Source organism: Bos taurus, chromosome 23 (assembly GCF_002263795.3).
Source record: "Bos taurus isolate L1 Dominette 01449 registration number 42190680 breed Hereford chromosome 23, ARS-UCD2.0, whole genome shotgun sequence".
NCBI classification, from domain to species: Eukaryota; Metazoa; Chordata; class Mammalia; order Artiodactyla; family Bovidae; genus Bos; species Bos taurus.
The window spans coordinates 15,548,790-15,560,417 of NC_037350.1; the positions used below are offsets into that span (position 1 = coordinate 15,548,790).

At 52.8% G+C, this 11,628-nt stretch overlaps 1 protein-coding gene across 1 annotated transcript; it reads right to left on the reverse strand.

Moving 5' to 3' along the window:
- Positions 1-43: 43 nt before the first annotated feature.
- On the reverse strand, positions 44-11,120 carry PGC (progastricsin). Its single transcript, NM_001205791.2, has 9 exons — positions 11,019-11,120; positions 7,967-8,117; positions 7,367-7,484; positions 6,257-6,375; positions 5,202-5,401; positions 3,453-3,575; positions 2,820-2,967; positions 1,009-1,107; positions 44-342 (listed from the first exon to the last, which is right to left on the reverse strand). The coding sequence occupies exons 1-9, from the start codon at positions 11,078-11,080 to the stop codon at positions 187-189; spliced, it is 1,176 nt and encodes a 391-aa protein (NP_001192720.2). The 5' UTR covers positions 11,081-11,120; the 3' UTR covers positions 44-186.
- Between the last annotated feature and the right edge of the window lie 508 nt (positions 11,121-11,628).

An 11,628-nucleotide genomic window follows, 5' to 3' on the forward strand; every position in this document is an offset into this window, starting at 1 on the left:
CCTCACAGGCTGCGACCGCCCTCTAAAAACAACAGGATGGCCAACGTGGAGAAGAGCTGTTTATTATTAGAGAGAGTCCAGAGTCCAGAGAAGGGAGGCTAAATGCAGAGAGGAAGTGCAGAGAGAACCCCCTGTAGGGTGGAGTGTCCAGAGGGAGAAGGAAGCCCGGGAGTCCAGGCACTGAGTCTAGACGGCCGTGGCAAAGCCCACCCTGTTGTTGCCCAGGTCATAGACGGAATAGTATGACCTGAGAAAGACGTCCCCAAGGATCCACAGGGGCTGGCCATTCTGGGAGGGTACGTAGGTGACCTCCACCCCCAGGATGCAGTAGCTGTCGTCATTCTGCACAACACACAAGGGCAACACTCATTCATCAGCTCACAGGTGGACCGGGCACTGTTCAGCCCAGAGCCCCAGGCCAGCAGCACAGATACAGAAAAGGATGAGCCAGAGTTTCTACCCTTGAGGCCTCACAGGCCAACTGTGGCTGAGGGCAGGTTGCAAGGGCCCTCCCTCTGCAGGATCTCCTCAACTCCTGGTAGTAAAGCCTTGGAGCCAGATCAACTTAGGTTCAAACCTTAGCTTCACCCTTACTATGTAGCTTTAGGCCAATGAGTTAACCTCTTGGAACCTCCAAGTTTTTACTTGTAAAATAAAAATTCATATCTCCCTCATTAAATGTTATGACGAGTCATCAGGAAAATGTAGACAAAGTGCTTCACTTGGTGGCTGACTCTTGTAAGTGCTCAACAGAGAGCCAGTGCCTCTCCCCCTTAATTAATTAATAACAATTATTATTAATAGATGATTGCTCTGCTCTTTCACAGCCTGGTTCCAGAGAAGGGGGTTTAAAATCCATGAGAGGGGAAGAGAAATCAATGCTTCAAGGAGATGGCACAGTTAAGGGGACCCAGTGTTTCTGGCTCCTCACAGCTTCCTCCCACCCCTCACCCACCTCCATCCCTGACCTTCTGCCCACTGGTTCAGCCTGCAGGAACCAGGACTTACATTGAGGATGTAGGAGGCGGGTGGCAGAGGGAACTGCACACCATTGATGACGAAGGTGAGGGTGGGCAGGTTCTGGATGTTGTTACAGTCCACAGGAAACTGCAGAGAGGAACAGCGCCCGGGTCGCCTCATCTCCCCGCTAAGAGGACCTGCCAGCCCCATCACTGCAGCCCCTGGGGTCCTGGGCCCGAGCCCCAAGTCTGCTCTTGGACTGGAGGCTGCAACACCAATACTGCTGGTGTAACCCACGAGGACTCGAGTACAGAACCTCCAAGTTGTAGAAGCTGCTGTACAGAGGGTGGGTTGTGGGGGGACCTGAGTCATGTTTCTCAAAACATGCCTCTTTCTTTTTTTTTTTTTTAAATTTTATTTTATTTTTAAACTTTACATAATTGTATTAGTTTTGCCAAATATCAAAATGAATCCGCCACAGGCATACATGTGTTCCCCATCCTGAACCCTCCTCCCTCCTCCCTCCCCACACCATCCCTCTGGGTCGTCCCAGTGCACCAGCCCCAAGCATCCAGTATCGCGCATCGAACCTGGACTGGCAACTCGTTTCTTACATGATATTCTACATGTTTCAATGTCACTCTCCCAAATCTTCCCACCCTCTCCCTCTCCCACAGAGTCCATAAGACTGTTCTATACATCAGTGTCTCTTTTGCTGTCTCGTACACCAGGTTATTGTTACCATCTTTCTAAATTCCATATATATGCATTAGTATACTGTATTTATGTTTTTCCTTCTGGCTTACTTCACTCTGTATAATAGGCTCCAGTTTCATCCACCTCATTAGAACTGATTCAAATGTATTCTTTTTAATGGCTGAGTAATACTCCATTGTGTATATGTACCACAGCTTTCTTATCCATTCATCTGCTGATGGACATCTAGGTTGCTTCCATGTCCTGGCTATTATAAACAGTGCTGCGATGAACATTGGGGTACACGTGTCTCTTTCCCTTCTGGTTTCCTCAGTGTGTATGCCCATGCCTCTTTCTTGAATTTCCCCCATGAAAGTTTAAATCTACACCTCTTCCCTGCAAGTGTCCTTTTAAAATAGGTCTGATGCACTACTCTGTGTAAAATAGATGGCTGATGGGAAGCTACTGTATAGCACAAGGTGTTCAGCTGGGTGCTCTGTGGTGACTAGAGGGGTGGAATGGCAGTGGCCGGGTGGGAGGTCAAAGAGGGAGGGGATGGATATATGCATGCCTCTAACTGATTCTCTTTGTTGGACAGCTTTACACAGCATTGTAAAGCAATTATACCCCAATAAAAATTAAAATAATACATAAATAAAGTACACAGGTGTGTAGAAAATATATCTCATCAGCCCACCAAAGTTAGTGAGAATACCTTAATTATGCAAACCCTTTGGTAGGTTCAGGAGGCGGTAAGGATGGGGCAGGGCCCTGCCCCATCCACCTCCCAAGGTGGAGGTGAAGGAGCTCTGGATTCAAGAGTTATTCCTTGTCGCTTTAGGGCTTGGTCCCACATTCTAGTTATTTAGCTCTTACTGCAAAGCCCAGCAGGTGTTTAAACTGTTTCCTCTAAGAGGTTGAAGCTCAGAGGAAATTCTGCCTATTAGTGACCTCCCATACCAGCACAGGCATCTGGCCCCCCTGAATCAGCCTTCGGCCCCCAGCCAGCCCCCACCCCAGTCATCCCGGGGCCCCCACCTCCAGTGCCAGGAGACAGCGAGAAGCACAGAGGCCAAAAATCAGGCTATTCCTGTGCTCCCAGGAAAAACCATAAATGCCCCCTGGCCTCTCCCCGGGAAAGGGCACGCCTCCGCCGCATGCACCTGTCCATACTGGTCCTCCTGGGCTCCCGTGGCCTGCAGAAGGGCACTCAGGAACTGCTGGGGCACCGTGAGCAGAGATGTGCCGGTGTCCACGATGGCCTGGCAGCCTGTGGAGCACCAGCCCGTGGCCTGGTCACCAATGAGGAACCTAAATGGTGAGAAGATGGGCAGTCTCAGCACCTCCCAGCTCAGGGCAGCTAGGGGCTGGGCCGCAGCCACCGAATCAAGGTACGCCTCAGGAAGATAAAGATTCTACAGAGGTCAATCCAACCACCCCCCAGCCTCATAACAGTCTGTCCAAGTCCACCTGAATGGCCATGTATTCTGTTTCTAAAAAGTTCCACAGATAGTTCTAGAAAGACTGATGGCCAGGGCTATTGATTCGTTGTAAATACTTTGAGTAAATTAGTCCCTCCCCCCACACACCCCAGTTTCTAATCTCTAAGGCCCTAGGGTTGGATGACAGGGCCTGAAATGTCTGGGATTCCAGACCCTGCCTCTTCCTGTGTTGTCCCCATCACACCCACCTTCTCCAGGCCAACCAGGGTCTTGAAACCCCAAGACCTGGATGTGTGTGTGCAACATCCTGCCCGAATGAAGTGCCCACACCCCTGGGGCCCACTGCAGACTCACTCCTCAAAGCCAATCTGCCAGTACAGCTCCTGAGTGACGGGGGCCCAGTAGATCTGCCCTGTGTACAGGCAGTTGTCCACACCCCCAAAGATGACTGCTCCCCCGTCCTGAGAGCCCTGTTGGCTGCAGAATGTAAAGTGAAAGGTGAGTCAGGAAGTGGCTATGGGAAAGGCAAGAAAATAGAAGTCCTGCCCTGGCTCCAGACTGGGGCTCCCTGAGGCAGGGCTGTGTCTCCCCTCAGACTGGGGCTCCCTGAGGCAGGGCTGTGTCTCCCCTCAGACTGGGGCTCCCTGAGGCAGGGCTGTGTCTCCCCTCAGACTGGGGCTCCCTGAGGCAGGGCTGTGTCTCCCCTCAGACTGGGAACCCCTGAGGCAGGCCTGTGTCTCCCCTCAGACTGGGGCTCCCTGAGGCAGGCCTGTGTCTCCCCTCAGACTGAGGCTCCCTGAGAGCAGGGCTGTGTCTCCCCTCAGACTGGGAACCCCTGAGGGCAGGGCTGCGTCCCCTCAGACTGGGGCTCCCTAAGGGCAGATGTTGTGTCCCCCACCTCTGACCAAGGCTGGGAATTCCCAGTGCCTCCAGCTCTCAAATGAGGCCGCTCCACCAAGCGCTTCCTCTGGGAAAGCCTCTGGTCATCTGGCCTGCAGCCCTGTCCCACCTCTCTCCTCTGCCTTTCACTTCATGCTGCTGGTGGAGCGTGTCAGCAGGAGCCTGACCGAGGCCCAGTTTGTTTTTTGCTGGAATCGGAGGGAGGAGGGGCCCAGGGGGAGTGGAGGGCACGACCTCCCTGTTAGACAGTAGACGAGCAGGAGTGTAGCACTGGGCAGCGATCCTCCGGGCTAAACTCAAGAGTACTTGTAAACAGAGGTCAGCAACCTTAGTAACAGGATAATATTGTTGAAAGTCGGGTTCAAATGACTAAGCCCCAGAGAGTAGATGTTGACTGTCTCTAGAAGGTGGTTGTCTAATTCTAGAGAGGAAAGATGGAAAGTCCCCTCCAGGCCACCCACCCCTTCCCACCGCTTGGCTCCAGGGCCCACGTAAATAACCACTTTTGCTTGTGTTTGTGGTAAGAACAACAATTTGTTTGAGTTCATGGTGGACTGAGGCCAGAAGACCTGGCTAGAACAATAGATCAAAGGAGATGAAGAATAGATTATTACACAAAAGAGGTGTCCAGGTAGAAAACATTTGGTCAGAAGGAAGTGAACTCACTGCAGCTCTGGGCAGGCAGTTAGCCCTAGAGGTAGGAGAAAAGTGAAAGTGTTAGCTGCTCAGTCGTGTCTGACTCACAGCGACCCCGTGGACTGTAGCCCACCAGGCTCCTCTGTCCATGGAATTCTCCAGGCAAGAATACTCGCGTGGGTTGCCATTCCCTTCTCCAAGGGATCTTACCCACCCAGGGATTGAACCCCGGTCTCCCTCATTGCAGGCAGATTCTTCACCATCTGAGCCACCAGGGAAGTCCCATAGGGGTAGGAGAAGCTGCAACAATGCTCCAGGCAGAGTTCTGCCGGAGGAAGGGGAGATTCTGTCTTGGCCAAGAAACGCAAAGAAGAGACCGAGTGAGCTGGGGACAGATGCGGGGATGGGGAGCGCGGGAAAGGAAGAGTCAGAAGCCCAGGAGGAAAGGTCCTGCCAAATGCCTGCTGGGAATGCCTGCCTCCAAACTCCAAAGTGTTTGAACCTCAGCTGTCCAGGCCTGTGGAAGCTAGTGAGCTGGGAGCCAGGGACTGCCAAGTAGTTCCTTACCTGCTGAGGTAGAAGCTGAAGACGGGGCTGGTGAGGGCACCCTCCTGCAGCATGCCCTGAAGGACGGTGGTGGCCCCATCCACGGACAGGGAGGGGTAGGCCATGCCCATGATGCCATCAAACTTCGCATAGAGGAAATTGGTACCCGGCTCAGTCTTACTCAAGCCGAACTCCTGGTTGGGGACCTTGATGCCTTGGACCTGGAGGGGATGCAGAGGATGGGAAGTGATGAATGTAACTCCACACACCCCCCTCTGGATCCCCCTCCTGAGACCCATCTGTCTGTTCTTCATCCCTCCCTCACTTCTGCCACCTCGCTTCTTGACAGGTTTGCGAAAGCCACTTTCTCTTCCAAGGAGCCACCCTCACCTGCTGCAGCCCCGCCCATCCCAACCTGCTGCTCCCGGAGGCTTTAAGCTTCTTAAGGAAAATGAGCAGGCCATCCCAGTCACTCTGTGTCCTAGCGACTGGCACGTGGTGGCCCACAGTGAGGGGTCGATGAGTGAATGGATGAGCCTTTTCTGGTTTTTTTGGCTGCACCTCACAGCATGCAGGATCTTAGTTCCCTGACCAGGGATCAGCCCCCTGCATTGGAAGCTCAGTGTCTTAACCACTGGATCACCAAGGCCGTTCCTCGATGAGCCTCTAGTGTTATGATTTTCTGGCCTGTATGGTAGAGTATGGGCTTCCCTGGTGCCTCAGTGGTAAAGAATCCGCCTGCCAATGCAGGAGGCATGGATTCAATCCCTGGGTCAGGAAGACTCCCTAGAGAAGGAAATGGCAACCCACTCCGGTATTTTTGCCTGAGAAATCCCATGGACAGAGGAGCCTGGTGGGCTATACAGTCCATGGGGTTGCAAAAGAATCAGACACAACTGAGCAACTCAGCAACAAACAATGGCAGAATACTGGGTGTTTCCCATGTATTTCAAAGGCCTCCGTCTAAGTCTCCCCATCAGACTCAGAACTATGAGGTTAGAATTGAGTTCACAGCCCCAAATTACCTTGCCTATATCCTAGGAAGAGGTGAGGGCTCAGCCGGCAGCATCACTCACCGTCAGAGTATCATAGCCTAAGATGCCAGTGAGGCTGCCGCTGCCATACTGCAGGGAGAAGGTCTGCTCATTGGTGGAGTAGGTGGAGGATAGGCTGTGGTTGAAGCGGGTGTGGCTGGCTGCAGGGAAGGGAAAATTCGGGGAAGTCATGCTGGCCCCCTCTAAGGTCTGCAAGGCTGCCCACTTGTCTCCCAGCCTGTACTCACATCCTATAGCCTCAGCGCGCACACACACACACACACACACACACCCCTCCACCTACAGGCCAAGGAGTCAGATGGTAGCCAACTGACATTCCTGGCATCAGAAGACCCTTAAGAACTGGGCAGCCTTGACCCCAAAGCACCCACCCCACCAACCTAACATAATCACAGAATCGTCAGATGCCCTAGGATGATGACCTCCCTAGGACTATAGTGTGGGCAAGTTGTATGGTATCTATCTCCATCTTCCTGGCCCCCAGCAGATCTCCTGATACACGGCAAGTGTCGAGAAATTACTCATCAGATGAAGGAGTGAATGGACCTCCAGGGTATTCCCTGAAACTTCCCTCACCCCAGGGGAGAAGCTGGCCATACCAGGATCCTGAGACAGCCTAGGATGGGGCCAGTGAGGGACCTTCTGGACTAGAGGTGTCAAGACCCAAACCCCAAGGCTTTGGCACGGGCCAGGCCCGCCCTAGGAAGTGTGCATCTCCAAAGACAGTGACAGGAGGAGGACCACGTCTATGTCCTTCTCCCGGGTCCTTGGGAGAGTTCAGTGAGAACTTAGTAAAACGTGGTGGGGGAGTAGCATAGAAAGAGTGTTGTAGAGTGGAGCGGGCCAGAATGGCATTGCCCAGAGTGAACAGAACGAGGTGGAGTGAGCTGGGCTAGGCTGGAGTAGGTGAAGGAATATGTCCTGGTAATCAGAGAGGGGCCACCCAGGCTCATGGCCAGTTCCTTCCCTCTGGGTGGGACATGTGCCATGTGACACTGGACAAATCCCTGGACCTTTCCAGGACTGGAGCTCCTTGCTGACCCCACCTCCCAGCCCCCCAGCAATCTTTACGAAAGTGCAGCCTTTCCCCAACAGGTGTCAATGCCCTCCCTTCCGCAGCCCAGCACTCACTGCAGGCCTGGCTCTGGCAGTAGACAGAGGGCACCCACAGGTTGGAGGAGCCGGTATCAAAAAGGACCAAGAAGTTCTGTGGTGGCGTCCCAATGCTGATCTCGCCAAAGTAAGCAGCCTGGGTGGGGAGGAAGGGACATGGGGCAGGCTCTTAGCTCTGGGTGGGGGTTGGGGGGTGGGTCCTGCTTGTGGTGGGGGCATTGGAGCCAGTCACTCTAGTGTTCTTCCCATCAGGCCCAGCCTTCTCCATGGCCAGAGCAGCAGAGTGGCCAGCCCCACAGCCCACACCACAAGCAGGGGCTCGAGTCTGCCCTCCACACTTGCCCAGAACCACACTTGCCCAGAGGGCCCTCAGTCTGAGCCCGCCTGGGGCAGCAGCAAAAGTCTGCGTGGACTCAGCTGCCAGGTCATCAGGGGTCCCTCCGTGCTTTCTCAGGCAATGAAGTCTCCGGGCTGGCAGGCAGGTCTGAGAGACAGGGGCAGCCTCCAGGGGGTGAGTGGGAGGGTGCAGAGAGGGAGAGTGCAGCTCACAGCCCAGGCCTGGCCCTCAGCCTTTGGCAGCAGGAGGAGGGGGAGCCCCAGGCGAGGGTCAAGACTCACGTCCATGTAGTCCATGGGCTCGGTGGCCACAATGAAGTCACCAAAGCGGTACTTCTGGGCCGGGTCGTGCTTGTAGGTCCTCAGGAAGTCCTCCAGGAGGCCCTTCTCCTTCATGATCTCACGGATGGACTTAAATTTCTTCAAGGGGATTCTGCAGAAGGGCTGGGGTCAGGGCAGGGACTCCCTCTTTCCTACTGCGCCTCTAATATCCCAATCTCTCTCTCCATCCCTAACTGCCTCAGGCTCCCCGTCGCTCTGTCCCCGGGGTCCGTCGCTTGTATGTGTCTGTCTCCCTCTTTCTCCATTTCTGTCTCGATCTCTGGCTCTCTCTGGCTCTTTCTCCCTCTGCCTCTCTTTTTCTCTTGGAAAACTCTTCTCAGGACTTGCTCCAAGATTCAGAAGACAGCTACCTTCACCCAGGCCTGCCCCGACCTCATCCCATGGGTTGTCATCCCACCCTGGTCCTCCACTCTCACATACCCCATAAACTCTTTCCCAGGAAGGGGAGAGGAACTTTAGACATTACTCTTTGGAGGATTTGTGCGGTTGGTTGGTTTGTTTTGGCTGTGTTTGCTGGATCTTTGTTCCCTGACCAGGAATTGAACCCACGCTCTGGCAGTGAAAGCGCAGAGCCCTTAACCAGTGGACCACAAAGGAATTCCCAGTTTGTGCATTTTTAAAAAAAGGTTTCAGAGGGACTTCCTTGGTGGTTCAGTGGTTAAGACTCTGCACTCTCAATGCAGAGGGCACGGGTTCAATCTCTGAGAAACTAAGATCCCACATGCTGCACAACACAGAAAAATAATAAATTAAAAAGCAATACATAATTCAAAAAATAAAAAGGCTTCAGAGACGGCAAAGTTAACCCCAAAGGGAGTCCCCCGGATTGGTGGCCCTCAGGCAACTGGCACTGGCTGGATGTGACAGAGCACGGGCCCCAGGGAGCAGCACTAGACTGGGGACTCAGAAGACAGGGTCCTAGTTCTGCTGCTCCGGGTCTGGCCTGGGTCAGTCATGCTCCTCACAGGAGGCAGGGACCATGCGGAGGTTGGCTGGACTGGTCCAGAGCCCAGATCAGCCTCTGGAACTGGATCTCCTGAATTATGGGTTTCTGCCCGTGTCTTCCAAGACCTGCCTGCCTCCATTGCCCAGGGGTCTCTGCCAGTGTCCCTAGGCCTTGCTCCAGGCTTCTGGATTCCTGCTTCCTTCCCCATCTCTTCCCCATTCCCTCAAGACCCTGCATTCTCCAGAAATTCTCTGCTAAACCCCTTCACCTTGAGATATGAAGGCTGATGATTGCTTCACACGCAACACGACTCCAGAATTTGCATACTCAAAGAAGTTTCTGAGAGAAGCCAACTTTCCACCAAATAAAATGCCCTTTTAATGGTGCAATCGCAGGCAATGAGGCAGGCTGGGCGCCCTTTTGATGTCCTGTGAACCTGGCCGCCTTATCCCCTTTCCCCTGGCACCTCAGCGTATAGAGATTACATGACTGGTGTTTCTGCTTAGATGATTTGGCATCTGTCAAATAAATTGGGGGCCCTTAAGGAAACTTCTAGCAAACATCTCCCTATCTAGAAATAATTGTACCAGCCTTTCAAGGTGTTTTTTTTAGGCAGAAGTTGCCCCTACTCTCTCTGTTTCTGGTCTATGCTTTATCATCAGTGTGGGAACGGATGGTGCTTCTCCCTCCGACTGGAAGCTTCCTGAAGGCAGAGGCCATATCTCTTCCCATCCTGAGATCTGTTCAGTGCCGACTCAGGGAGCCTTCCCTGCCTCAGAGCAGAAGCAGGTCAGCCAGAGAGCTTCCGTGTCCCTTCCAACACGTGAGGACAGCAGAACGATGGACGGTATGTATATGAACTAGGAAGCAGATTCTCAACCAGACACCAAATCTACTGGCACCTTGATCTTGGACTTCCCAGCCTCCAAAACTTTGAGAAAAAAATTACTGTTATTTATAAGTCATCCAGTCTATAGTAGTTTTGGGTTTTTTTTTTTACTTGTTATTTTCTATTGGGGTATAGCCGATTAGGGCTTCATGGGTAGCTCAACTGGTAAAGAATCTGCCTGCAATGCAAGAGATCCTGGTTCAGTTCCTGGGTGGGGAAGTTCCCTTGGAGAAGGGATAGGCTACCGAATCCAGTATTCTTGGGCTTCCCTGATGACTCAGACGGTAAAGAATTCACCTGCAATATGGGAAGTCAGTTCAGTCGCTCAGTTGTGTCCGACTCTTTGTGACCCAATGAACTGCAGCACGCCAGGCCCCCCCGTCCATCACCAACTCCCAGAGTCCACCCAAACCCATGTCCATTGAGTCAGTGATGCCATCCAACCATCTCATGCTCTGTCGTCCCCTTCTCCTCCTGCCCTCAATCCTTCCCAGCATCAGGGTCTTTTCCAATGAGTCAGCTCTTTGCATCAGGTGGCCAAAGTATTGGAGTTTCAGTCTTAACATCAGTCCTTCCAATGAATACCCAGGACTGATCTCCTTTAGGATGGACTGGTTGGATCTCCTTGCAATATGGGAAACCTGGGTTCAATTTCTGGGTTAGGAAGATCCCCTGGAGGAGGGCATAGCAACCCACTCCAGTATTCTTGCCTGGAGAGTCTCATGGACAGAGGAGCCTGGCAGGCTGCGGTCCATTGGATCGCAAAGAGTTGGACATGGCTGAGCAGCTAAGCACAACACAGCACATAGCTGATTAACAATTTGTGAGAGTCTCAGGTAGACAGCAAAGGGACTCAGCCAGGCATGTGCATGTATCCATTCTCTCCCAAACTTCCCTCCCATCCAGGTTGACACATAATATTGAGCAGAGTTCCCTGTGCTATAAGGTAGGTCCCTGTTGGTTATCCATTTTAAATGTAGCAGAGTGTACACATAGATCCCAAACTCCTTAACTATCTCTTTCCCCAGTTCTTCCCTCCTGGCAACCATAAGTTTGTTCTCTAAGTCTGTGAATCTGTATCTGTTTTGTAAATAAGTTTATTTTTTTAAAAAAAAGCTGCCAGGGCTCCTATCCCAGCATTCAGGCCCCAGACTCACTTGACCAATGCCGCTGCCTCCAAGGCCTGGAGGCAGACCAAGGCCAGTACCATCCACTTCATGATGCTGATTTCCAGCTGGCTGCAGCAGAGGCAACTCTGAGTTGTGCTGTTGCAGTGGAGTGAAAGCCTGAACAGTCCTTCCTGCTTTATACCTCTGGGACCCAGCCCAGTCCCTGCCTCCCTGCCCTGGACAAGCATGATCTCAACCCTGGGTGTACCCTGGGCTCCCCGTATCAGTCGTCTCTGTGTGTTTTCCTTTGTGAGGGTGGCATCAAAGGGCTTTTCATCCTATTGACTTTTGAGAACAAGCAGTGGAGGCCAGGAGGTGTGAGCGATGAGATCAAACTTGCCGAAAGATGGAGTGGCAAAATGACTTCTTTGCCCAGGAACCAGAGGTGTGAGCTGGGCATTTTGGGGTGAGGGCCAGAGGAGGGCAGAATGAAGGCTGTAGGGTCTATAGGCAGGTCTACAGAGAAATCCGTAATTCCAAAACTTTGGAACAAAAAAAATCTTTGTTGTGGGGCTGTCGTGGGCATTGTAGGATGTTGAGCAGCACCCTTGGCCTCTACTCACTAGATGCCAGTAGCAGTCCCCCAGTTGTGACAACC

Bases quoted from the DNA above. Each gene is read 5' to 3' on its own strand.
- PGC (NM_001205791.2), bottom strand. From the start codon at position 11,080: ATGAAGTGGATGGTACTGGCCTTGGTCTGCCTCCAGGCCTTGGAGGCA. The intron at 8,118-11,018 runs GTGAGTCTGGGG...GCCCTTCTGCAG, and splicing joins GAGGCAGCGGCATTGGTCAA to AATCCCCTTGAAGAAATTTA. The intron at 7,485-7,966 runs GTGAGTCTTGAC...CTCCCCACCCAG, and splicing joins AGCCCATGGACTACATGGAC to GCTGCTTACTTTGGCGAGAT.